The 27,715-nt window shown below is 43.4% G+C and overlaps 1 protein-coding gene across 3 annotated transcripts in view; it reads left to right on the top strand.

Annotated features, from left to right (window-relative positions):
• CELF4 (CUGBP Elav-like family member 4) overlaps window positions 1-27,715 on the top strand; it is a 695,302-nt gene that overhangs the window by 660,701 nt on the left and 6,886 nt on the right. For all 3 annotated transcript variants that reach the window (XR_009275938.1, XR_009275937.1, XM_058823562.1), the window contains exon 12: window positions 9,776-9,942. Coding sequence is in view for 1 of the 3 variants with exons in the window: in XM_058823562.1 (XP_058679545.1) it covers window positions 9,776-9,903 (128 nt within the window). In the remaining 2 variants the exon portion in view is untranslated. The remainder of the gene's footprint in view (window positions 1-9,775; window positions 9,943-27,715) is intronic.

Genomic DNA, 27,715 nt, shown 5'->3' with positions numbered 1-27,715 from the left:
TTTTATCAAAAAGTCACAAATGAAGCACGACCCAAGAGAGAATCAAGGAGCAAAGAAATTAGATTTAGATGAAAAACAGATTGTAACATAGCTGGTGGGAGGTTCAATAATTATTTTCATCTGGTTTATATTGCAAACTTCAACAAAACAAATGTAAAAATGGCCTTCATTTTGATTCAATAACAATCTCAGTGCATCCTTAACTGAGCATCAGCATCTACTATCTATTTTGTACATCTTTACAAAACCTACTTTATACTCATCCTTCATATCCAGTTTCACATTGGAGAAGAGCATATATCCTCAAAGGTTCACCTGCTTTTTTCAACCATGTGATTTCCCCCATAAACCTTATTCTGGCACATGATGACATCAGATGTTTTCAAGGAAGGCTCAGAAAACAAGTCAAGAAGAATTCCATCCATTTCTGAGAGCATTTAGGAAATAGCTTCAGTCCTACACATCATTCAGAAAGAGGACAAATACTATTTAGTCATCCACATGTGATTCATCACTGGCTGTTTGTTTCTTGTGAGGAAGATAATCATCATCACCTGGGCTTTAACATTATGTTTTTTTATAGAAGAAACACAGCGCTTTTTGTCCACAGCAGACATGTATGCATACTGGTCCAGTGTCTCTTTCATGGGCTCTCCAAAAAATGGCTGAAGCCTCAATCCTTCACTTCTTCCATCAATTCATCAATTCTTCTTATAAGAATGGGTAGAACCACAGTCCATAGCATTAGACAAGTACTTGCTCATCCTTTAGAAAATCTCAGTTTACAGGAAAAAAAGAAGTTTTAATCTTTACTCCAGTGTTGTTGTGGTTTTCTCCATGAATTTTTTACTCCCTTTTATCTTTTTTAGAAAAAGTTAGTTCTGATCATATGCCAAGATGTATATATGAGCCAAAACCATGGATCACAGAATCATGGAATAATTTGGATTGGAAGGGACCTTAAAGATCATCTCCTTCCAGTCCCCTACACTTTCCACTAGACCAGATTGCTCCCAGCCTCATCCAACCTGGCCTTGAGCAGGGATGTGGCATCCACAGCTTCTCTGGGCAATATGTGCTAGAGTCTCATCCCTCTCACAGTAAAGAATTTCTTTCATATATATATATATATATATAATCTAAATTTCCCCTCTTTGAGTTTGAACCCTCAGATCGGATCTGACCATGCAGTTTTAAAGTTGTCAAAATCCTAGTCTAATCTAGAGTCTTGCCCTTGTGCTTTCAACATGAGTCATTACAAGAATTTTCCTATGAAAAAGAATCAAACGCCATACAGATTATGAAAGAGAAGACTCGCAGCTAGAGTAGTCCTTCTTGGTCTTAATGACCGTATTCAGGGTCAGCATCTACAGCCCTCTGATTTCAGAGGAGACACTGCTTCTTCTGCCTTGGTATTTCTCCATCTGGAGATCATCCAACAGGCAATGCACAAAAAGAGGGACCAACTTCTCTGCACACTCCAGCTCACACTGCTGCAGTGTGGAGAGGCAGTTTCATGCACTGGAGGACAGGAAGGCGACATCAGGAAGATACTTGTGTATTTCAAGCTACCTTCTGCACCGGGTGTTCTGACCTTTAGAGAAAGTTAATCATGCCATCTACTTTCACTCTTCATTTAATCTCCCCTTCCCATCTGTTCAGTCTCTCTCAGCTGGAAGCAGGATGAAGAACGAGTACCAGTCTGCCCTCTCAGTGGTCTGCAGCCCACGCTTTGGGGCCATTTATTATAAGGCATTAACATCAATTGTCACCTGTATCATGACTGTTACCTCAATCCATCCCAGATTAGTAAGCAAGAACTGATTCTCTAAATAACTGAACTGCAAAATGAAGAATAGACAGACAGATACGCAGTATCAGAAGAGACTCTTCTGATCCTTTGGACTGAAGTCTGAAATAACTTATGCCAGGTGCCTCAGCTCATGTGACGGGTTAAAACCTTCTGCTTGAGTCATAGCATCCCTTTTAGAAAATGTCTTAATCAAGGTTTCATGTGATAGGTACTCCACCCCTATTGCTAAACAAGGTGTTTTCCAAAATAGTTAATTACCTTCACCATTTCAAATATGCAGACTTGGTGTCTTATTTCCATTTTAAATTTGACAAATGCCTGCTTCCAGAGGGCACAGAAGAAATCAGCAAGCTCTGCTTTTTCCCCCTATCCTAAAAGAACCCCATGTTTTAGTAGTTATTATTTATAGGCTATGGCCAGAAGTAAGTTTAACTTTCTCTTCAATAAACTGTGGCCACTCTCATTACTCTTTCAGACCTACAATTACTCTTCTACTTCCAAATAAGTATTTAAATTTATTTGTTTTCTAGAGCAATCAGTAGAACTAAATGCAGAATTCCAGTAAAGATCTTTCCTGAACCATATTCAGAGGTCACACTGCCTTGCTATTTCTAGAGGATATTCAGCAAAAGTAACTTCATCCCAAAACTGTACTAAGTCTTGGGGCTTTGAGAATTTTGACACTGTCCTGAGAGCTCATATATTTGGCTGTTACTATGACACTCATCTTCTTCTTAAAAGGCACTGTTTTCTAATGAGGATTTCCTCTTTTTATGAGTGACCCACTTGCTTTTTTCTGGAGATATTTAATTTTGCATTTGATTGGATTAAAATGAGCACCCTTTAACTGCGTCCAGCCTACGCAGTGACCCAGGTCACTTACTTCTGTCATTATTTCACCATTTTTGTATGATTGGCCAATTTTACCAGTAATTACCTCAAATGTCTTCCAAGTAATGCAAGAGAAATTGAATAGCACTGAGATTTCAGCACACCGCTGAAGGAGTCTCCTAGAATCCCTGCAATTTTGTTTGTCACAACTGACAGATTCTTTGGTGGTCTCATTTCTGGGCTGATTTCATTTTCTGTAAAGAAATGCTGTCTGAAATACTCTAGCAAAGTTTAAATACACTATATGATAACTTACTTTATTCACCGAACTTGCAATTTCATGCAATCAGTTTCATTTGATAGATGTTATGTTCTATGAAACCATGATGATTGGTACTAATTGTGTATCTTTAAATTCTTTGCCATATTATCTCATATCAAAATTTTCATAATTTTTCTGGCACTTATGAAAGTTTAACTAAGTTTATCAGGTCACCTAGTTTACACCTTTAAAAATTAATATTAGAATTTTTTTCTTTTCCTGGAACACTTTGAAGGTTTTCTAATATTCCATAAATTTCTAAAATGAACATTAATGGTTCAGCAGATTTCTGAGCCAATTCCTTGAATATTCTGAGTTTCCAATTATCTCATCCCGCAGATGGGAAATATTTAATACTAGTTGTTTAGCACAGTCGTCTGTTACTGACTGTTCATACATTAAAAAAATAAATGGATGGATGGATGGGATGGATAGCTGGGTAGACAGACCTCTCTTGGACATGATTAAACAGCAGTGGAAGGTTAAATAATCCAAAAAGTCATCCAACCCTATTAGACACTGGAAAACAGCTGAACTGCTATGCCCTTGCTCTGCAGACGCACTCCTTTATTGAGTATTCCAGTACCCATAAATCACCTTATAATACAATACTTTCCAATGCACACATACATTATAGAGCTACTTACATACAGATTGTATCCTGAAATTCTTTACAGCACTAAAAAATTGCGAGGCAGCAGCTAGTACATTGTGTAAAGAACACAGCAAGGTAAAGACCTTGCAAAGCAATTAAAGGAAAACCTCAATTCTCTGATAAGACTAATAAACACAGAGAAAAAGAAACTGAGGAGTGGTAGGAATTAAAGAGACTGAAGTAGCAGGGAAGGTCTGAGGAGCAGGTGGGCAGGTCCTCCTGGGGGAGAAGGACAGGAGCTGCTGAGCACCACCCTTCCCACAGGGAGGCTAGTTTGATGTGAGCACCTTCCTGCTGCCTTCACAGCAAAAAACGCCTCCCTAGATCCCACCTTTCACTGGTCAGTAACAAAATCGAGGAACCCATGAGCTGAGGGAACAGTTATATTAATAGCCAATTGTATCAATATCTAATTCCTTAATTACTGACTCAGATTCTTGGAGGAAGATCTCTGGTCTAACCAGTTACCAGCACTTTCTGCAGGTCCCTCCATTTCAGTATTCTCAGACACATGGTGTGACTCTTGGAGCTGTCCTGTGTAAGGCCAGGATCTGGACTTCCATGATCCTTGTGGGTCCCTTCCAGCTGAGGATATTCCATGATTCTGCTGCTCTAGCCTGGCCAAGCTTCCCTCCTACAGCCTGGGGGAAGCACTGCACACACAAGGGAAGGACAAAGCATGGACTTCTCCTTTGCTGGTGCCTAAACCATGTGTGTGGCATTTCTCTTTCTCTCCCAGAGGCTGAGCAGCAGATTCTTGTTCTTCTGTTACTCTCATTTCCCTCTAGTAAAATGCATATGAGTTGAATGTCTAAAGGAAAAAATTCAGAGATGCTCTCCTTAGCTAGTGACTTTCATAACTGAAGGAACAAGAAGCACCAGGAAAGATCCTTCATGGCAGTCAGACAAATGTTCTGATGGCCAGAACTAATAAAAAGAATGTTTGGTCTAAAATGAGCTAATAAGCAGCAATTTCTACTTGCTTCTGTTGCAGTGTCTTGCAAAGTATATCTCTGAGATGGCAGCAAGTATCCGGATCATAGATAAAAATAGTTTTCTTAGTTTTAAGACAAGTTTAATATTAATTTCTTTGAGGTCCCTTTTTTCCTTCCTATTGCCTGAAGGCAACCTAGTTACATGAGTGGACCTGCTGCAGGATCAGCTGCCCACAGTTGAGGAGTCTGGATGGAAAGCTTGCATCTGGACCTCCCTCGTGGTCTCGACTGATTTAAGTTGAGCAGAGTTACCATGCATGGGGCTCCATCCGGAGGGAAGCTCCTGCCCAAGAGAGACAATGTGTTATTCCAACCTGGTAACAGATCATCAAGAGGCTGTTTTGCACATTAACCACTAATTCTCCTTGCTGGATGCAAAGCAAACCAGACAACTCAGAAGGATCAATTAAGGATCCATGGAAACATAACTGTGTGCTCCTATTCAGGACTGCTCTTAGTGCACAGAGTAATTCATGGACATGCAGAGAAAATGTAAACAAAAAGTTTACAGTTACCAAACAATCTTCAGATATACTCTGACATAAATTGTGAATTCCCTTCTTTATCATCCTGGCTGATTAAAAGAGAAAAACAGCCCTTAGGTAATATCTGTTACATAAAGCCATTGGTGATCGTGCTGATCATGTAATGGGAAAGGCACAGAGCTCCCTCCCTACATCACTCCACAAGAACTTTCTCTGGAAGAAAAGGGGAGAAAATAAAGCAATTCCAAAATTGTACCCCGGTTTCTGCCTACTAATAGTTAACACGGTCCTGTAGGAAAAGAGCAAGCCATAAGTAGTGGTGGGCTCCAACAGCAGTTCCTTTCCTGGAAGATGCTGTGCAGAATCAGAAAGATTAGATGCCCTCTGTTGCTGTCCTAGCAGCTTTCACCATTCTCTGCCGCTTTTGATAAATCATTTATTAGAACAGCGTTTTTACATAATCCCTGGGGGGGAAAAAAAGGGAAAAAGAAAAAAAACCCCACCAATATCCCCCCATAAAGTATATTTATCACGAAATGCTGTCCTCCTACCAACTGTCTTCAGACCAGAACATATATTTCTCTGATTATTAATTAACTGATGCACAGAAAGAGCTTCAAGCTTTTTAACCTCTCCCTTTCTCTTTTGTCCTTCAAGCATGTAGATGACAATGCAGGGGTGGTGTTCAAAACACGGAAAGCAACTGTAATACTGCCATCATGTTTTGAGCCCACGGGCTCAAATACTAAAGCCATTTAGGATCTGAGTATTTAAGTTATATCCCCAGTACATACATTCTAACCCATGTCATACATGTTCAAATCTGCCATAGTACCATGAATCCTGCTGACACAGATGAGGAGAAACAGAGATTGTTGACTGCCAATACTCCATGTAACAACACAAAAAAAAGTCAAATCTGCCAGTAGGTATCTGACCTGAGAAGAGAAAGGAATTTGCTGTTGTTAGCCCAACATACCTCTCTCTCTGCCTATCCTTTATCCACTGTAAAGTCTCAAATCTCAGGATAAGCCATAGCTTTCCTTCTCTTTGGAGTTCATCCAAATACCTTCCACAATATGAAACACAGCTACTTATAAACAATAGGAAAGGGGGAGACTTGGATGCACCAGCAAGTTCTGAGCACATCAAGGGCCCTAAAAACCAAAACAGTGAAATGAAGCTAGAATAATTAGCTGTTGTGTCCCTGGAATACGATCACAAAGAAAACACACAGTTATTGACATTTGCCCATCTCTTTCCACAAGTTTCGAATCCCAGTTCCTCTACCCTCCGCATCCAGCCAGAGGAGATTTTTATATTGCATCAGTGAATACCAGGACAACTAAGGAGAAAAAAATCCTGTCCAAATCTGTAGGCAACTAATACCAGAATCAGAGTACAACTCCCAGCTTCATTATCTGGTCTAAATGAAATATAGTGAGCAAATGCACTTCTGATCTCTCTTATTAGTCCCATTTGTTAAAATGCTGTATTATTTACAGCTTTGCACTGAATGAGGAAGTGGGCTAAGAATTCCATCTCAAAAGCTAAGTGATGATAAAAACTGGTATAGCTTCATGAGCTTATCTCACAGCAAGGTTTTTGCAGAGGCACAACTATATTAGCACCCCAGCACAAGGGCTTATCATCCCTCAAAAGTCTAGTCTTGGCAAAAGTAGATAAATAACAATCTTCTGTCATAGTGGGCAGCATTTCTGGAGGGGTTTGATTCAGCAAGTAGCATCACTCTGGGGAGTGACCCACCCAAGCATTTAGACAGTTCACATTCTACCTTGAGATGTCACTCCTAACTTGTGGAACCAGGTAGATCCCACAGCAGAGGTTCCTTGATTTAAGCTGGGTGCCTGCCTTCACTGCAGCCAGCACTGCTCCTTGACCAGTGACTCCTTTGAGCACAGCTAAGGCTGTCCTGATAGAAGAGAGAAATCCTGCCCTACCCTCCACTGGCTGCACTGGCAGGACCTCCACTGATTACTGTAGGGCCCTAAAGTGTCTTGTTCACAAAAGGGGGGGTGTGCAGGCACAATCTACATGTGCACGTGTAGGCAGCAGGAGGGATATCCCAAAAGGCCTGTAGCAAGAGTAGGAATCAAAGTTCCCAGGCAAGGTGTGTTCTCTAAAGGCATGAGCTAAACAACCATCCAGCTGCAGCCAACTCAACTTTGATATTGGATTGGTGTGTATATATCAGTAAAGTAAACATACCTGGCACTTCCTAGCACTGGGGACAGCTGGCACAAAATGGCCTACACCCAAATTATTAAATTCTCTCAGTTTACAGAACATCATGGACACATTCAAGTTAACCACTGAACACAGCCTGTCTTCTGTACTAAAACTCACACTTTGTCCAGGAATTGTTTGGTGTTAAACATTAGTCAAAAAAAACCTCAGCACTACAGATTATTAGGTACCAGTTTCTCTGAACTTCCCTGGAACAGCTTTAGTCTACTGTTTTAGGTGTAACTAAAATGTGTTGGCCAGGAATATCAGCAAACCAGATGTGATTTTTGAAAAGAAATGGGTTTGTTTACATCCTATATTCAAGGATAGCGTACCTTATGTCATATAGACAACCTATTTAAGGTTGAAGCTCAAGTAAGGCATCCCCAGGGGAGTTACCAGAAGTATTTTAAGTCTGAATGTACCTGGATGAAACCAGGAAGTGTTTGGTTTATTCCATTGCTGAAAGTGAATCATAGGACTTTGTTGATAGATTAGTAGTCAAATGCAAACTGGTAACATCACCAGGCAGTTACTGCCTAAAAAGTGAGGACAAGAGCAGATCCATTGCTATTGAATAAAACCACAGCTCATCATTCACTACAGCCCTCCAATTTTCTTTGATGATTGCTGTGGGGCTTGGGAGTACTTTCTGTCTGTTCACCTTCAGAGCTGCAGTGTTGGTACCTCCTCATCCAGGAAAACTGTGAGGACAGCCAGTTTTACTTGGAGCCTTGGCTTCAAGAGGGGAGGACAAAGAAGGTTCCCTATTTATTCCATTTGCCTCCCTTTTAAAATCCATGGGTTTTTTTCCTCATGTGCCACACTCAGCAAACCTGTTGTCTCACTTTGAGGGACACAGACCATGGGTTTCATGGCCTGCCATGAAGTTACACTATTAGCCAAAGTCAGGGAGCACAGCTTAATGCAGGGGTGAGAAGGTGCCTTTGCACACACGGCTCTGTGTCTTTTTCAGATGCAAGACACCCTCTGTCACCTGTGAGAATCACTTCAGAGGAGGAGCCAGACCAGGCAGCAGGGGCAGCAGACTGAATTGTCAGCACAGCCCAAGGCTGTAAGCCAGGCCTGGTTCTGCTCTCAGGAGCAGGTGTATACTTGGCAGTAAACGCTCAGCATTAGCTTTTTGAGGGGCTTGCAAAAAACCATCTCTTCGTTTCAGCCTGTCTGTTGAGCAGCACCAGGCTCCTAGGGTTGATTTGTGCTGCCAGAGCCTTGCAGGGGTGGGCAAACAGATGGCTTTGTCTGGAGAGCAGGTTGGTCCAAGCTAGTCTCACCCAAGGTCTGTGCTCAGAAATCTTGTTGGCACACAGGGACATTTCTGGCAAGAGGAGCAGAGGCAATGCCTGTACAATGTGATGGCCCCCTGCCTCACTGATATCTCAGACCCGTGGCTGCTCCAGCTACAGCCATAAACAGCATGGGGAAACAAGGCCTTTTTTGGATCTAACATGAGAAAAAAATTAAAAATATAAATAAATTTTAGAAACAAAACCAGAACAAAAAGTAAAGTACCAAAAGCTCTCCCCAGAGCTGAATGCATTAGAATGCATTAGCTCAGTGCATCCTGTGTGGTTGACCTATATTATTTCATCAGATTGTTAGAGAGCAAATGGAGACAAAGAATGTCTTAGGTGACCCATACATACAACATTCAGTCACTACAGTTGTTTCTAGTGCTGGATGTGCTCCATGGTTGATTGGGAGATTTGCTGGCAAAATTTGAAATTCCATAGGGAAACCATGTTAGGAAAGCACTTGTGTTCATCTCTCAGCTGCAGAGTAACATGGAGTTTGCAGAAATTGCCAGTGATTAAAGCTCTTCATATTGCTCAGCTGGCCAGCAATCAAACCATTCATGCTGATTAATACAATAATGAAGAATTTATTAAATTCACATTTTGCTTATATTGCCATAATAAGGAGGTAGCAGTAGGTGTGTCAGGTTCCCCTCATCATTAGTATTGGAAGGCAAAGAAAAGGCAATGATAGGAAGTTAAGGAAGGTTTAGGGGATTACCCAAGTCACAATGGAGGGAGATAGAGGAAGACAGAGTGCCTTGAGGCCATGCATTACATCTGCTGACTCCCAGCTCAAAGGTGACCCAAATCTTGTGGCACCAACATCTGGATCCCTGTGCTCCACATAGTCCAGTGTTCAGGCTGGCACTCAGACCAGGCACTGTGTCCTGGGACACTGATCTGTAACAACCCCTCCTATCCTTTGTCCCACATTGGCAACCATCCTGTCCTCACTCTCCTGCCCACCTGCCCACCTTCCTTCCTGCTCACTTCCCCCCTCTCAGTGCCCTCACCCCCTCCCCATGTTCATTCTCAGTGGTCGTTGCATGTACGTGCCTTGGCACCCTTCAGCTCGTTAAATCCCATGCCTTGCCTCGTGTTTTGACAGGTTTTGTGAGTTTTGACAATCCTGCCAGTGCCCAAGCTGCTATCCAGGCCATGAATGGATTCCAGATTGGCATGAAGAGGCTGAAGGTGCAGCTGAAGAGGCCAAAGGATGCTAACCGTCCCTACTGAAGGGTTGTGGGAACCACTGGATACAAAGCACTAGCACAGGTAACTGCATGGGGAAGGGGGTGTCAGCTACACCTGTAGCGTCTCTCTGTGTTGTAGACCCTCGAGAAGATTCAGCTCTGTGACTCTCTATCTTCTGCCTTTTTGACTCTGGCTAGAGCCACTCTGCTCAGACACGCACCCGCGCATAAACCAGGGACTGTTTGTGTGTGTGTCTCTCTAGAAAGAGAGGTGGAAGGATGCTTAACAAGGGATAAGACAACTTCCTCATCCCAGGGGCATCCTGCATCTCTAGAAAGTGTTTCTGGTCACTAGAGGAGAGTCAGCAGCTGTCCTGATTCCCCCTGCTCAGTGAAAGAGAGCATTTCTGGTGCTTGAAGAGTATCTGCAATTGAGAGGTGGGACTGGGCTGCGGTTTGATCCCAGGTGACTGGACTGGGACAGTGTCTGTCTCAATAGCTCTGTGTTGCAAACGTTTCAAAGCATTCTTCATTCTCCATGCGGTACAGTCTGTATCCAATTCCATCTCAGCATAATAACTTAATGTAAATATGTCTCCCTGACAACCAAACAACCCCAGATTTATTTCGTCACAAACCCAAGAAATTAATAGACGGATCCATGTTCACTTCTTGGTCAGTTATTTTAAACTCCTGTGTGTAGATAAAACCCCACCAAAGCCAAGGGAGCTTAGCTGCAGTAAGGACCTGGGGTCTCGTTTTTAGATTCATGTGCCATGTATTGCTGGAAAGAAGCCAGCTGGATGTGTCAAGGGAACTTCTAATACATGTAACAACACCAAAAATATCAGAAGCCACAGCTTGTTTCATTGGAAAAAAAATCCAAACACATCACCAGTAACAAAAATGAAGATGTTTCCAAAAACCAAAATATTTTCCACCACTAGCTGGCTCTTTCATTAGGTAATTCTTTGAGAAACAGAAATATAAACCCCTATGTGTTTGTTTACAGAGACAGGAAGTCCTCCTGTTGTTAAAACTGTTCCACACCAGAGATTCTCCAATAAACTCAGCACCTAGGGAGGCCCTAAGCAATTTGTACTCCTGAATTAGTGATAAAGAGATTGGTTAGGTGACCTTTCCATGTCATTTTAGCTGTAATGTCTAAGATTCTGTGATTTTTATTCAGGCCTCTTTTGATTTATCTAACATAGGCAGTAAATCCCTATCTTCAACTTTCCCAAAGAAAAACAGAGTATTTTAATTTTTCACTGGGATCCCAAATATCTCTGAAAATACATATTTTTCCAGTCTTCAGAGCAGTATCCTTTCCAGTGAGAATTCAGGAATGGGACCAAAATATCTTTGAAAGAGGTGCTGCACTGAAGACAGCATAAAGGAGATTAAGAAACCTTTCAATAAACATATTAGGTGCATGTGCAGGAAGCAGGCTCCATAGTTTAGAACCTCCTTTATATGTGACTATACGAAGATAACCATCAATGCATTTTCCCCCTTCAAAAACCTCTTTTCTTTTCCTTGCTTATGAAAAGGCCTCTTGGAAGCTTGAAACCAAAACATGTTGCCATATCCAAATGCTTTTTGCTTCATCACACTGGCTTTTTTATTTTCTGCAGGCTTTGCTGGGGGAGGGCTGGGGGTGCATGCGTGCAGCTGTGTGAAAGCAGGGGCTGCCTTGGTCAGGGAGGCTTTCTGTGACACCTGCACAGGGATCAGGGACACAGAGGTGTCCCTAGGGAGGCACCAGGCTCCATGTCCCAGCATAGCTGTGCTGGCTGAGGATGTGCTTGTATCTCATGGTGGTGTCAGAAGATGCAGGGCTGTGGATATCTGTGCTGTTTGAGATTCACCAGTGTGAGTCTGCAGTGGTTTTTATCATCGTGGCTCGCCATGAAGTGCTCTGAGGTCTCAGCTTGTTTCCTACAGAATATTAATCACCAGTCGGACAAAGATTAGTTGTTTGGGTGTTTTTTCTTCACCCCAAAAAATTTAATTAAAATTATATAACAAGGAATCAGCAGGTAAAAGAATAATATAATTCCATGTGTAGCTCTTAAGCATTTTTTTCCTTTCCTTTGCTTCTAATAGGCAGAACAGTCTTGAAGAGTTGCCTCTAGGTAGGAAGTCCTTTAGCCTTCCTGGCTTTTATTTCAGCTTTAGTACTCTGCTGTCCAAAAAAATCAGTTTTACCACCAGATCACTTCCACCCTAGGCTTAGAGAACCTTGTTTAGAGACTTGTGTAGAGACCCTACCAAAATGCATCTCAGAGGTCCTTGTTCTCTGGCCTTGCTGGGCCTGTTGCAGGAGCTGTAGCCAACTCCTAGCAGAAATGAATTCTCCAGGAAAAAAAGTTTTATACATGTGTTTTTCCCCCTGATAGAAGGAATTGAGCAGGAGTGTATCTGGTGGGACTCCACCTGATAGAAGGAATTGAACAGGAGTGCATGTGGTCCCTGGAGGACACTGCAGGAACATTCCCCAGGGGAGCATTTGGGTTAGCACAGGGAGAACCATGTGCAGTAGGCTGGAGAGGACACTTGGGGACAGCCAGATCACCCAGAAGGTCACGTGGTCCTAAACCCAGGTCTTTCTCCAGCTCCTCTTCCTCACAGGGATTGGGAACACTGATGCCAGCCCTCTGGAACAGGCAGGATCCTCGGTCAGCAAGGCCACAGGGCAGATTTCCCACCAGGGCTGGGCAGCAGTGATCAACAGAGGGCTGAGCCCCCAGGAATAAACTCAGAGACAGGTCAGCTGCTCTTGGCTAAGCACAGTATTACTGCACCTCCACTGCTGGCTGGATTTGCAACTTCCTTTAACTGATAGAAAGATAATATAACTCCACCGTGCTTTTTATCTGTCTTTACTTTGGATGCAGCTCTTCAGGGTCTTTAATTCCAATTTGAAGCATGTGTGTAATGGTATTGACACCAGGGTAATTACTCATGTGCTTCAAGAGGATGCTCAAGAAACTTTTTAATTGGTATTTTTTCAAGGAAGGGCTTTTTTCTATTGAATTGCTTTCAAAAAATAAGAAGTTGCCAATGACAACAACAAAAAAAAAATCAGCACCCAGTTTGATATAAGCCACCAGAGTGTTTTTTTCCTGAGAAAGAAAGGACCTCACTGAATTTTAATTCTGGATGCTCTTTTTTAAAAAAAAAACTTATAAATCTCCCTTTTGGGACTCAAGAAGTCAAGGCCACAGTGATTTGAAGTCCTTTGTTTTCTTTGCAAGCGCTCTAAACTTGCTGTCAAACACTGAAAGGGTTTCTGTGATGTGGCAGATAAGTCCAAAGCTGCAGCAAGCAAAGCCCTGAAGAATTCAGATGGCAAAATGCCTGCCCCTGTTCTCTTTTTTCTTTATAATTAAAGAGGTGTCTGTAGGGGGGAAATAAGGATGGGAGGAATGATGGGCTGGGAGAAAGCAAAAGAGAGGAGGATCATTTGGGGCAAGTCTGCCAAAATCAGTATATTCTATTGCCAATCCCCCCTTGGGGCTAGGAAGCAAGGACTCTGAGACACTTCATGTGTCTTTCAGATAGAAAATGCACAAAATAATTAAGAAGACGCCAACCTGAAGCCCACATCTCCCTTAGGTCCCATTGCTGGGAGCCCTTCCACGCCCTGTGCTGTGCCTGGGGCTGTGTGTGAGCTCAGCACTGCCCAAAATCTGCACAGCTCAGAGCCTCTCCAGAGCCCAGGGCAGGGCACAGAGCAGCCCAGGAGCACCCAGCTGACAGATCAACAAAAGGCACAGCGCACAACAGCCCTGGAAATCCCATCTATTCCCCTCCTGTGGCTTCATTGCAGTGGCTGGTCACTGGCAAAGTGATGCTTTCCACCTCAGACAGACAGACAGACAGACAGTCTGCTGCTGAAGTTTATTTAAAGCCAAAGATGCAGAGACATTTGGGTGAGACTAACCCAGAGCACTGAGTGAGGCAAACTGAGTGAGGCAAAAGGGAAACAGAAAAGTGAAAGACAAAGCAGAAATAAGATCAACCGCAAGATTCTTTTAGCTGTGCTCCGGAGTAGAGACAAAACATTAAATGGATACACTGCCCAGGCAACCTGCTTCTATAAACAACAGGGGAAATAACATAGGCCAAAGCTCAAATACGAAAATTAAAAAAAGATTTTTCAGGTTGTCCTTCGCTGCTTTTTGAACATGGACTGATGTCTGGTTTATTGTGAAATGTGTGAAATACATGTTTTTGCAGCTATCTGGAATTGGTGGTATTTTTACTCTGAGAATTGAGGTTTTTGGGTTTGTTTGTTTGTTTGTTTGTTTGTTTGTTGGGGTTTTTTGGTTGGTTTTTCTTTTTTAATTGGAGTGTATATTTTACTAAACTGGAAAATTTTGCATTTTTCTCTTTTTGATCCCTAATAAGAGGAAAAAAAATAAAAGCAACTCAAACTCCGTTTTAAAGTAAGATTATACTATCAGCCAAAAATAAAACAAAAAAGCAAAATTTCAAATTGCCAAAACAAAAATATGTGAGAGGAGAACTTCTGTCTTCTCTTGTCATTTCAGATGGCTTCAACGCAAAGTCTAGTGAAAGTGTATTTTTTACACTTTTTTTTTGTTGCCTATGCCTCCCAGATAGCTTTCTATTACCTCTAGTGAGAGGCTATTCTGCAGCTGCATTGATCTCACTGTTTTCTATTAGGCTATTCATCTTGAGATTCATTCCAAATACCCTTTTTCAAGATAAAATCCCATTTCTTGTAGTTATGCCTCCTACAATCACGCTAACCAGCTTCTCTTCCACCTGCACAGATTATTGTTGTTTCTCTCTTTTAGTCATCACTTAGATCGTTTAAGACTTGCTTACATTATGGAAATTTGCACTAGAATAATTGCATCAAAACAGTACTCCAGCACAAGCTTTAATATGAGTGAATAAAGAGAGAAAAAAAATCAGCACAGCTTAATTTTGGAAAGTCTGTTCAGGTACTGGAAAAACATCACCTCAGCCAATATTTTTTTCTGTTCTTTGGATTACTTTTGTTTTTCATTTCCACTGACACCTGTGATTAAATTAAGCATCACTCACCGTGTTTACAACCTAAACTTTGTGCTGTTGTGCTTGTTGTACTGAGAGAATGGAAGTGGATTTTAGTGGGAGAGGCTAAAACAGGAACTCTGAAGGTGTTTGCAAGAGTGACAAGGAAATCCTTTATTTTTCTGTCTGATCATTTTTAACCTGTCTGTCCATTTAAATTACTGATAGCTTTATTATGGCAAAATTCTCATGTCTGTTCTAGAAACCACAGTTTTGATACCAGAGCATGCAAAATCCCATTTGCTAATTATTTTATTCTAAGATTGGCACACAATACAATGCACTGATGGAAAACGACAATAATTAATTACTGCATTTACTCCAAAATTACAATCACTAATTACTGCTCTGAGACCGAATTCCATTCAGCAATATTTGGAACTTGTTCTTCCTCAAAGCAGGGAAGCTTTTCAGGAGTATTGCTGTGTTTGCATCTAAATGAGTCCATGTAGGTCAGTAATGGATCTGCACTATTTGTCATGGGAGTGATAGAGCAGCACAAGGCAATACCACAACACTTTCCCTCACTTTAGAGCAGGAATTCTTCATTAAAACCCAAGTCTCTCCCCCTTTTTTTTAATGTTAGAGAATGTAAATACTTCAGAATTAAATAACAGATATTAAAGCAGCCTCCTACTTCTCATCTCACTGTGACACTCTCGGCCCTGGTGCTCTGAAGTAAACTTCTGGATAATTGTGAGAACTTTTGCCAAAGACTCAGCCAGCAAAGAGCCTTCTGAGTTTTTCCCCATATATTCAACACTGTGAAAAGGCCAGGAGCTTGTTATGGTGGTGCCCTCTTCAAAGGCTTCCAACAGCAGAACTCCCAAAGCTCCAGGGCTCACTGGAGGGTGGCAATTTCATATTCAGCCACTTGACCAAGATTGTGTGGGAGATCATGTGGACAATGTCACACAGATTACCTAAGTCAGACTTTAGAGCTTTTCTGGGCTCAGTGTAAACTTCAGTTGCATCCGTCAATGGGCAGCTGCAGTAACCTGGAAACAGCAGCTTTTGAAGGAACATTTCTACTGGATTCATTCAGCACACAGATCTGCTGGGCCAGTGCATGAGGGACTGCAAATTGAAGAAAAAACAGAAAATATAAGAAAGGGAGAGAGCAGGCGTTTGAAACAGCAGTGATTTGAAATAAGAGCCAAAGAGATGGAAAAACACAGGAGACATCCATAGCCAAATTTTTTTGTTCAAGCAGCAGCAGCAGCAGCAAACACTGACAGAATGAATCCTCTGCTAAATAAAATATGTACAAAACAAATGAGAGAAGGCAAAGACCCACAATGAAAGAGGATTGTGAAAATATGGGATGAGTCCTAGAAAACAAGCACAGTCATTTTTCTACAGAACCTGCCAGTAAGTTACAAGTCAGCAAAATCCATTGATACAGGGACATTGACAGAGAGACGAGTAGTCACTAGTGAGCAAACAGGAAACAGGCATGTTATCAATTTGCAAATGCCGCTTAGGGAGAGAGCAAAGAGAGGTCTAGAACCTCAGAGATGTTCTGCTTAGATGGCCCCATATTTGAAGGCAGATGGAGCTGTCTCTGGTGTGTTGAGTTAATGCAAACATCAGCATCATTAATGTGGTTTTTTGCCCAGGCAAAGACAATATGAACAATAGGCTGGGCACAGCCCTCTACGTCTAAGAAGAAGGTTAAAACCTTCTTCCAGGGAAACTGAAAATTCACAATGAAATCAGAGTTATGGGTTAGCCCCAACATGTACACAGGACTCAGGTCACTTGTGCAGCATTGATCAGTAAGCTGAAAATGATCTGATGTTTTTGTCACTGACCTTTGAGAGCTACTGCAGAACCATGAATTGAAGCTCTGTGGGATAGTGTTTGGCACTTGCACTGTAGAGATAAAGAAAAGGGAGGCTAAAAAACTCCATGAAATTTACTCTGCAGGGGAAAACTGCTACAGGAGTTGGCAAGAATCTTAATAAGGGGTTGCAGAGCACTCCATCAATGTGAGCACCTTAAATTGATGTCCTTATGGTTTGGAAGGCATATACAATCAGCTGCACTAGAACACTGTTTCTCGTTCCCACGGTTATACCCAGTGATATATCAAATGCAATAATTGCATATTTGAATAATTCATAGGTACGGTAACTTTGGCCAGATACAAGTGAATATCAAAACTCTGGTCTCTGAAGTGTTTGATTCAGCTGTAGCAGAGAATTGAAGGTTTACGGTACAAGCCTTGCTTCTCAGGTGTCTTTCATCCAGCCCTGTGACTGCAGTCAGGGAAAAATAAATAGAGTTTTTATTTCAAACGGTTCATTTTTCCACTTAGCTGAGCTTCATCCAACCTTTTTGAAATATTGGGTAGAAGGCTGAGCTGGAGGGGAAAGGAGAACAGCAGTCAAGTCATTTCCCAAGCAAGAGGCAGAGTAAATGAAAACTCAGTGCTCTGTCTGGAAAAGTACTAACCACAGCCATGATGGGGCTAAGTTCTCGGGCAGCGTCAATCACCAGCTCCTCTGAAGCTAGTGAAGTGACACTGATTTATGGCAGCCAAGGATTCAGTCCCACTAGTACTTATTTAACTCTAAATGTTCTTCTGGCAGAGATGTTTCAATTATTTGCAATTCAGAGGGAGATGCAATGTCTCCATTCTGGCTGCTTTGGTCTTCTTAGAGCAGAGACACCAGGGAATGATCATGGCCACCTCCAAATATCACCATGGTCCATTTTAAAAATGCCATTTTAGGATAATGACTTGCAAACAGAGGAAAATCTCTTGTACCCATGGAACGCTGCAGCTCCACACTCTAGTAATCCTCTTCAGAAAGCAGATTTCTCCCATTTGTTGGAAGACACATTCTCCCTCCCCAGCTCTTCACAGATCCCTTTTTCCTGTGTGAAATAGATCCAGCAGCTGGGCTGCCTGAAGCATCTATTCTATGCAGAGCAATAACACTCTAAAATCCTCACAGTGACAAGATGCCTACCTCTGAAATTTCTGTCTCTGTGTTGCCCAGTCCTTGATGCCAAAGATATCTTTTGATTGATTTGGATGTGCTGTAGACCATGGTTGTCATGGTAAACCCTTAAAAGCAGGTTGTTCCAAAAGAAAATAGGTTTTCACTACCTTGATTTCTAAGAATTTGGAAACAATTGGGCCATCAAATCCATGGGCTGTGCAGTCAGCTAAAAATTTGTCTTTGCTGGATAAGAGTCTCTATTTTTCTCTACTTTTCTCTACTCTCTTGAAGCATCTCCACTCATGAGCAGAGGTTGCATCCCATTTGCTGTGATGTATGACAAGTGAATGCTTTCCATGCTCTTTATTTTCCTCTGTGCATTCTCCTTGCATGGTACATATTTCTCCATCATGGCAAGTTGGACACTGGGTAAGGAAACCAGACAAGCAACCCAAAGCCAGCTGTAGGAAACTGGGCTCCTATAAGTCAGTTTTAAGAGATTTGGTGTTTTCAGAGGGGGCTTTATTTGGGGGGTTTTTGTCTTCTGCTCAGGTTACAAGAGCATTGTTTAGTACAGACCACAGAGACTCTGTTACATAAATCCCAAGAGGAATTCCTACAGGTCTTATTCCCATTACCCATGAAGACCAGTGTGATGCAATTTAGAGAAAGGTGTACAGATCCTCGTCAGGAGTAAAGGAATAGCTCATACCTGGAGAAGTTTTCCTTAAACCTGAATGGAGGAATTCATGTCCATTGATGGCTTTGTTGAGGAGCATGTGACGTGCTGTTAGTAATTAGGAAAGGCACACAGGCTGGCACCATGGTTATCTCTGGGGTGTTTTCCTTTTCAGCACAGACCCACTTCCTGACAGCCTGACTTGTGGTGCTCACCAGGGATTCCTGGAAGTAACTCCAGGACACTGCTTAGGATTAAAATGCAAATAATTTCTTTCTTCAGAAATGCTCTAGAATAAATGAGTTGTCCTGAGGTTCACAGGTATCTGAAGGAGTGCTGGGCCTGTCCTTCATCTGAGGAAAGAAAGTAGGCTTTAAAGGAGTGATGATGATTTTGCCAGCTAAAGGCTTGCTGTGGGATTTGGCCAGGGAGCAGAAATCTTCTGCTTTTTCTCTTCTAATCTTTCAAATTGCCTCTGTAATTTTTTCCCCAAGTTGTGTGTGCTCAGTGTGTTCTGTCGATGTGAGAAGTGGTAATGTCACTCTGCTAGGAGTTTTATGGTTCACAGAAGGCAGGATTTGTATTGAGATAGACAGATAGATGGATGTCTGGTGCCTGCACACAATGTATTACAGAGATTGACCCAAAATTTTCAACACTAAAATCCCAAACAATAGACTGAGGGAATCTCTGTCTGGGAGATTTCAGATGGATTTTATATCTTTTTTTTTCCTGATTAATACAAGTCTTTAAAAGCATATCATCCCTGCCCCTTTGCCCAAATATTTGGAGAAGATCAGAGTAAAGAAGGATCAATAGCAAACAAGTAGCCTACATTTTCTCAGGTGTCAATGTAAAGGAGGTCAGACATGCCATACTGGGGAGGGAAGGATGCACAGTTAGAAAAGTCTGATGTGCATTCAGATAAGGAACATTCACTGGGACAAAGGAGGTGAATCCTGTTGCCCATGCCGCTGGTGAACTCGGGAAAGGGGGCAGTGATTCTCATGTCCCCTTGACCAGCCAGGCTCAGGGACACCCTGAGATCTGGGCTCTCCCTGCACATGAGAGGGACATGGAAAAGAGCAGAAGTTGTGGGAGCAGTAGGGACAACATCCTGCACATGAGAGGGACATGGAAAGGAGCAGAAGTGCTGGGAGCAGTAGGGACACCATCCTGCATGTGAGAGGGACATGGAAAGGAGCAGAAGTTGTGGGAGCAGTAGGGACACCATCCTGCACATGAGAGGGACATGGAAAGGAGCAGAAGAGCTGGCTGATGGGAGCAGTAGGGACACCATCCTGCCAAGCTGCCTGCAGAGCCTGGAGCTGCCTCCTAATGAAGGCGAGCGGCTGGTCACAACTGGAGGCGAGCTGTTCCCCGTTTGTTTGTGCTCCTCAGAGTGGCAGGGATCCGCTCTCCATCAGAATAATCCAATTGAACAAAATGATTCATATTAGCAGGCACATCTGTCTGAGGCCAAAGCAGAACCCTGGTGTTAGTTTAATAAATGGCGTTCATTAAACTCAGCTGAAAATATAATCTGGAGAGACTGATGGGGTGAACAGAGCAAAGAATAAGCAAAAGGAGTTAGCAATTATCAGATGTCATTTGTTCTACTGGTACTACGGAATTGGAGCTTGTTTGCTGAAATCTTAATTTCATTTTGCTGAGGCAGAATCCATCAGAGAAGCTTATGCTGCAGCTATGATTCCTGTTTGTCAGCCCTTGGTAGGGAATGTGGCATTTTTCTTTCCTCCTTTTCTACCAGACAGAGCACAGATCCCAGCAGAGAGCACAAGGACAGGAAAGACTGAGGGAGAGCAGCCTTTCCTTTGCCATGAGAAGACTGCTGAGTAAAGTTCCCTGTGCTGCAATGGAGAGAACATGGGCAGTGCTCTGGGACAGGAGCTTTGGGCATTTCCAATGCAGAAGGAGCTATAAATCTCCCCAGCTCCTCTGCCATTTCCCCTCCCATACAATGATGGTGTATAAACACTTCTCACTTGACTTCAGGAGCATTGTGCACTCTATAGGGTAGGGGCTAATGTTTCCACTGGCAAATGTTTTGCTCTTTTCAGACTGTGCAAAGGCTGGGTTCTTCTTGGTGGTCAGGTCAGGGAAACTCCTGCAGCTGTGCACTGGTGGCTGTCCAAACCAGCACGGGGAAGCAGGCACAGGCATTGTGGTGTTGGAGGCAGCCCACATATCCACAGCTTAACCCTGGTGGTCTGGGGCTGCCTCCTTCAGGCCCAGCTCTCACCCTGCTCCAGCTCAGCCAGCTCGGCTCTCTGGCATTAGCATTCCTGGCCATAAGTCTCCACACAAAGCACTGAATCCAGAGGGAGTGCTCTGAAGAGGGAGAGCTGCCTTTCCCAATTTCTGCTGAGCAGAGGAGAGCTTCTTGGGACTGACTTACAGAATGGTCAGCATTTGAAGATTGGCTGGACAACCTGTTTCTTGCGAGTTGCTCTGGTTTTGTTTAGTTTTAACTTGTCCCTGCGGGTATTCAAATGGCTCTTGGTGTGCTCCAGGGGAAGGCAAAAAGGGATTTTATATTTATAGACTTGCCAGAGCTATCGAGTCCTAGCCAGTTAGAAAAAATCAAAAGAATAATGGAAGAGAAGGGAAAGCTTGACCTCATGAGCTTTCAGCGTTGATTAGTTTGTTGGTGTCAGGAACCTTTTCTTGTTCAGGGCAGACTAACTGTGAAATAACTTTTTTTTCCCCCTACTCTTTAATCTGTCTCCTGCATTCCCAAGGGGAAGGAGGAGCCAATACCTGCCTTCCTGGAGCTCTCCCTCAGAGGAAGCAAGTGCACAGACTTGCACACCAGCAGCGAGGGGCTGGTGGGTTTGGGCTTTTTCTGAGATTCATCTTCTCAGTGTGCCCTTTGGCAAGAGGCTGAACACCTTCAATCTCCCTCAAAATTGTGTAAGAATCAGCAGCCAACACAAGCTGCTCTGGAGATGGTCAGAGGGAGTTTTTCTCATCCTGGTGAGCACAGAAGAGGGAGGGAGAGTTGCAGAGAGGGGCATCTTTCTGATGTTTGCCCTGGATTCCAGCAGAACAATCAGGGCTCCTCCACAGCCATGGAAGAGGGTGGGATGTGCACTGAATCCCACTTCTCACCCACTCCCATTAACACAGGTTAATCCTGAGCTTCCTGGCACAGGGAGGAGCACAGAGGCTTAGGTTGTTAACATGATCCTGTCATTTGTATGGGACGGATGAGAAACTTGCTGAATTTGCTCGGTTCAGCTCTGTGGATCAGGCAGTGATAGCACTCCCAGGCCAGCACAGCTGCAGGCACAAGGGGACATGCTTCATAAGCACAGGCTATCTGAGGTGACAGTGAACCAGAAACCTAAAGGACTGAGGCTGATCAGACTCAACCAGATGCAAATGGAATTTGGGATTTATTTTCAATACTCTTTTAAAAGTACTTTGAAATAATCTTGTGAACCAGACATCATGGGAATCAGCACATTGGTTTTCAGTGCTTTCAGAAAAAAAAAGTTTTGTTTTGGAGTTCTTTTTAAATTCTCAGACAAAAAGTTTTGACTATTTTTAAGCAGTAATAATGTTTGACTGATCACCTGCATTTTCTGCCCAGAAAGGCTTTAAACAAAAATGTGATCCAGTTCTAAATTAGAATCATATAAATACCTCAGCTATAGCAGTGAAATGAGTCACAGACATAAGTCACATGCAAAAGTGTTTTCAGAATCAAATTCTGAGACACTAAAATTCACCAAGAGATGTGAATTCCTCATATGGAAACCACTCCAACTAGATGGTGGAATTCTTGTCTCATCTTTCTCCAACTCAGAAAGAGTTACCATCTCCTTAGCTAAAGTATGTTCTTTTAGAAGCTTCATACAGAATTTGGCTTCAAGAATGTTTGTGGGGTTTTTAATAAAAAATTATGAATATTTAATAATTAATAGAACTATGTAAGCTTATTGAGTCATCCTGGACTTTAATCAATTTGAAATATTTGGGGCACCAATTTCCACCTTACTACTCCTCACTGGAGGTACATCAGAGCTTTAGTGCAATTAAAATGAAGCAGGAAATATTTTTAGCTAATTGCACTGTGCACCTTGAAGGTAATTTGAAGCTGCAGGCAAAAAAAATAAAATATCAGAAGATGTAATTGAGTGCTGCAAGCTGGGAGTTTGTGTTTCTGGCTGCATTCTGATTTAAAGGGGTATGGAGACAGGGTATGGAGAGCTGGACAGCCTTGGCAGAAGGAGAGTGAAATCTCAGCTCTGGAGGAGAGTCTCAGGGTGCATCACAGAGCCAGCAGCCCTGGACCAGCTCTGGGAGGGTCAGAACATGGGGTGGCTGATGGGAGATGAGGATGTCAGGCGGAGAGATGAGGGATGTCAGGCTGGGAGATGAGCTGAGGTCTCCTCCTTTTCGAAGCCCACACAGACACCACCCCAACACATCCTTCCTGTACCTGGTGAGCAATTACAGACCAAATCCTTCCCCCTCCAGCCCAGCAGGCAGCTGAGGGCTCTCGTTTCTCATGGCAGATTCTGGAGCCACTGGTGGGGTGCATCCAACACCTCCCTGGGAGGGCACAGGCAGCTCAATTAACCTGCTGAGACCTGTGAGATGGACTTCATGAGGCCATCCTGGGGTCTGCTCAGGAAAAGGAGAGGGGAGCAGGACCCCCACCTTACTGTCAGCAACCGAAACAGAAGAGTGTATCAGTGGTTTGATCAGCATTTTGATAAGGTCTAGTCAATCTATAAAGGGAAAAGGCAGAAACAGCAGAGACTGGGCACAGAGGCTCTCTTACAGCTTCCCAATTAGACTTAGTTCTCAACCATGCACATTTTTTTAATTAAACTGTTGCAACAATGCTCAGGAGATAGAAAACTCCTTGAGGCCCTCTTGTAATAAAGAACCTTTCATTGTATGCAGAAAGGCAAGCTTAATTTCCTCTCCCACCTAATCTTCATCTGCAGCAGAAGCAGGGGTGAGCACTCTGTATGAGGCAGGATAAATGCTCCTCAGGGCACAGGACCCACTGATTTGGCCATTGAGAGGGAAAGAGGCTACATCCTTTGCTGCAAAATAGCCATTTAACACTCATTTGACCTTTCCCATCACTGCTTCTCAAAATGACCTGAGCTCATTGCGCTGATCTTCGCCTGCAAAGCTCTTGATTGGCAAAGCAGAGCTGACAGAGGCAAAGAGCCATGGCTACGTTTGCATGGGCAGGTGAATTCTGGGTGCTGCCCAGGAGGGTGGGCAGGGCTGTGACCACTCAGATCCAAGCTGCAGCCCTGGTGATGGGCAGAGCTCCCTCCTGAACCCCAGCCCTGCGCAGCCCTTCCTCCCACCACACTCCTCCTCCACACCTTCTCCAGGGCTCCTGCACCACCCCTGTGAGCCCCAGCACCCTGTGGCCACCTCCTTTACCACTGCTCAGGGCAGAGAGAGGAAAGGCAGCCCTGCCCACGGGCCCAGTGACATTTTCTGACTGCCCAGGCTGGCTCCTGCAGGAGCAGCTGCTCCGTCGTGGCGCTTTTTCATCCGCTGCTTGAGACTAATGGCTCTAGAAAAATAGATAAATCAGAGGTGACACAGCTATTGCTGCTTGACAATTTTTCATCAAACAAGCTGGAGGAGGAGGGGATGACCAAAAAGTGACATTTTGACCAAACTGGATGTTTCCGCCGCAAATTTTCATTCCGGTAGATTAAAAAGAAGAAATGCAAACAGCACAAAAAGCATAACTGTCTTGATTAAAAATGTTGGTCTTCAAAACACTAAATTCCTTTTAAAAATGGACTGGTTTTCAAATTGATTTAAAAAAAGGCAAAAATTAATCTATTTCTCTGGCCACCTCCCCATCCCAGACTTGTTTTGTTTATTAACTAAAATATTCACAGGAAAGAAAGCCAAAATAATGACAATTTTCCTCCAGAAAATAATTGTCATTTTTCAACTAGCTCTTAATGCAACATAGTTAAATGAGAGCAATCCTAGTAACAGCACCGCACAGCAAGTAAGTCATACAATTATTTGAAAGAAGGGCACCGCAATTTAAGAGCTAATTTTTATCATCACCTTAAATTTATAAATGGGAAAAATGAGGCAGGGTCATCGGGAATATAAGAACAAAACAAAACAAAAGAAAAAGAAAAAAATACAAACAAAAATAAAAAGAAAATAAAAATAAAAAATTAAACATTAGTATTAGAAATGCTGGACTCCCATCTCCCTGTTAGATCACATTGGCTTCTCTTCTCTGTCTCTGTGTGTGTGCAATTGTCTCTGTTGATACATATGTACATGTAATACCTCTGTACATATACATATGGATATGTTGGTGTGCATTTTCATCTATATAAAGATTCATATATACAATCTGTCTGCTTTTTAACCTTCAGATGTCAGAACTGAAGCATCTGACAAAAATACTCTTTCCCCCCACCCCTTCCCTCCCTTCCCCCACTAAAAATAGCACCCCAAGAGTCCAGGTAAATGCGTTGATGTCTGGTATAAATCATCAGGCTTCTTTTAATCCCAGCATGGATGCAAAGTCCCCTTCAGCACGCTGCCCTTCCCACCCTAGCACATTTGGGCTCCGAGTCTTGGGCTCACCACACGTCTTTGGCAGCGTTGTCATAGGGATGGAGGCTGTTTTGGAGAGCCCTGCCTCCTTTACCCCCCCTGCCAGGCAGTCTGGGCAGGAGCTGCAGGAGATGGGGAATCTCTGTGGGTTGGATTGGGGAGCATAAGAAAACCTCTGTGGGAGGACTGAGGCATAAGGAAAGCAGAGCCATCCTGCAGCGCTGGGGGCAAAATCAGAGAGGGAAATTGCTGTAGAAACAGTACAAAAGGCAGGGGAGAAAAGCACAGGCTGGAGTTTTAATCATATTGATCAGCTTCAGAGGCAATAGCTGTGAAGTTCTGTCACAGGCAGTACAAACATCTCCAGTTCCTTCCAGCAGGTGTGCATGGCCACAGACCCCAGCAGACAGAGGGACAGGACTCTGACTGCAGTTTTGGGTGCCAATGCACACATGTGTATAAATGGAGATTAATAAATGTTGTATAAAGGTGTAGAAGTTGTCATATGCCATGATCAGTGTGAGAACAGGAGGCTGCCACTTTCCTGCTGGAAGAAGTTGTTGCCTTTGAGTTTCATCAGGGAGAGGTTTCTTAGCTCCAAGGCAATGAAAAGGGTCTAGAGATGACCAGTGGAGACTTGGCTAATAAGGACTCAGGGGAGAGACACAGTAGAAATTATGTGGAACTGGAGGCAGTAGATTTCTGCAGTGGAAGAAGAACCCAGCCTGGCAGCCCACCAGTACCTGCAGCCTGGCAGCCCACTTGTACCTGCAGCTGGCTGCATTTGCAGCTCAGGAAATGTACAATGACAGCTCCTGTGGCACCCACCAGATAGTCAGGGAGTGTTAGGCTTGTGCCACTTGCACACCCCTCTTAGGTCATCTTCCTGCTGTAAGGGTACGATGGAACCATAGTGCAGATTAGGTTGTAGAAACACCTTTAAAAGTATTAAATTCAGTCATTAACCCAGCACTGACAAGTCCACTACTAAATTCTGGCTCTAAGCACCACATCTATATACCTCCAGGATTGGTGACACCACACAAGGCAGCTAGTTCCAGTGCCCAACAAGCCTTTCAGTGAAGAATCTATTCCCAATATCCAATCTAAACCTCTCCTATTGCAACCCAAGGCTGCTTTCTCTTGCCCTGTCACTGGTTCCTGGGGGGGAAGAGACTGACCCCCACCAGTCTGCAACCTCCTTTCAGAGGGAGGGTGATCAGGTCTCCCCTCAGCCTCCTACTGAACTGAGCCCCGGGGAGCACCACTCCCGACCAGCCCCAGCTGGATGTCATTCCATTCACCGACACCCTCTGGGCCCAAGCATCATCCATTTTTTACCCAGGCAACAGTGCACCCATCCAAGCCACGAGCAGTCGGTTTCTCCTGGAAAATGCTGTGGGAAATGCTGTCAAAGGCTTTATGAACTCCACATGGACACATTCCCAGCATTTTCCTCATCAGCTAAGTGGGTCACCTTGCCCCAGAAGGAGATCAAGCTGGCCAGGCAGGACCTGTCTTTCATTAACTCAGGCTGGCTGGGCCTGGTTGTCCTGCTTGTGCTTCATGATGGCACTGAGGATGATGTGCTCCACAAGCTCCCCCAGCACTGAGGTCAGTCTGGCAGCCCTGTAGCTGCCCAGATCCTCCTTCCAGCCCTTCTTTTGGATGGTCATGGCACTGGCTAACCTACATCAACTGGGACTTCTCTGGTTAACAAAACTGCTGATAAATGAGTTGCTTAGTAAGCACCTCTGCCAGCTCCCTCAGAAGCCAGAACCACACTATGAATGCCTCCCATCTCCCAAAATGCAGAGCTTACCCTCACAGTCCAGCCAGAAACTGCTGCTAAAAGTTTTATTGTGACAGAGGTGTTTGTAGCAATACAACAACTGTGCTGACAGCACAGGTTGCAAGGACATGACTAGATTTATGTTTGTCTAACCAAGGCTTTAACTGAGATTCATTTCTCCTGATGGTATAGACCAGGACTGCAACTATTCCCTTCACAGCAAGTCAGTCAAGGTCCTCATTATAACCATGAAAGAGATACTGGTTCCTTTTGCCCATGACTCACAGTCTTATCTGGAACAGTTCCTAAGCATGAGTGAATTGGGACCTAAAATCCCTGTGTGTCTCCACTAATGCTGTCCTAGAGTGATCTGTTCAGCTGAGGATGTCTGCATCTTGAATTCCATCATTAGGACTCCAATCCCTTATTTCTCTCCAGTGTTGCAGGAGAACAGTCCCAGGATGGGACTTGCTGCTTCCAAAAAGAAGTTGGACATTTACCAGGTTTATTTGGCTATGGTTTGCTCAGTGGAGCAAGATTTTGGGCATGTCCCTAGAGACTATCAGGAGTCTGTCTTCTCCTGTCCACAGACTATGTAGCTTATGCAGACCCCTGCTTTAGAAGAGCAGCTTCATTTGATGCTTGAAATACAGACCCAAGTTAGGCAGACAGGATCACCACACGTCTCTTCGGTCCGAAACAATATTTTCAAGTGGCTTCTTTTTTTTTTTTTTTTTTTTTTTGC

This window comes from Ammospiza caudacuta, chromosome Z (assembly GCF_027887145.1).
Source record: "Ammospiza caudacuta isolate bAmmCau1 chromosome Z, bAmmCau1.pri, whole genome shotgun sequence".
In the NCBI taxonomy this organism is placed as follows: domain Eukaryota; kingdom Metazoa; phylum Chordata; class Aves; order Passeriformes; family Passerellidae; genus Ammospiza; species Ammospiza caudacuta.
The sequence above is the reverse complement of the archived record's forward strand: the minus strand, read 5'-3'. Positions and strand labels throughout refer to the sequence as shown.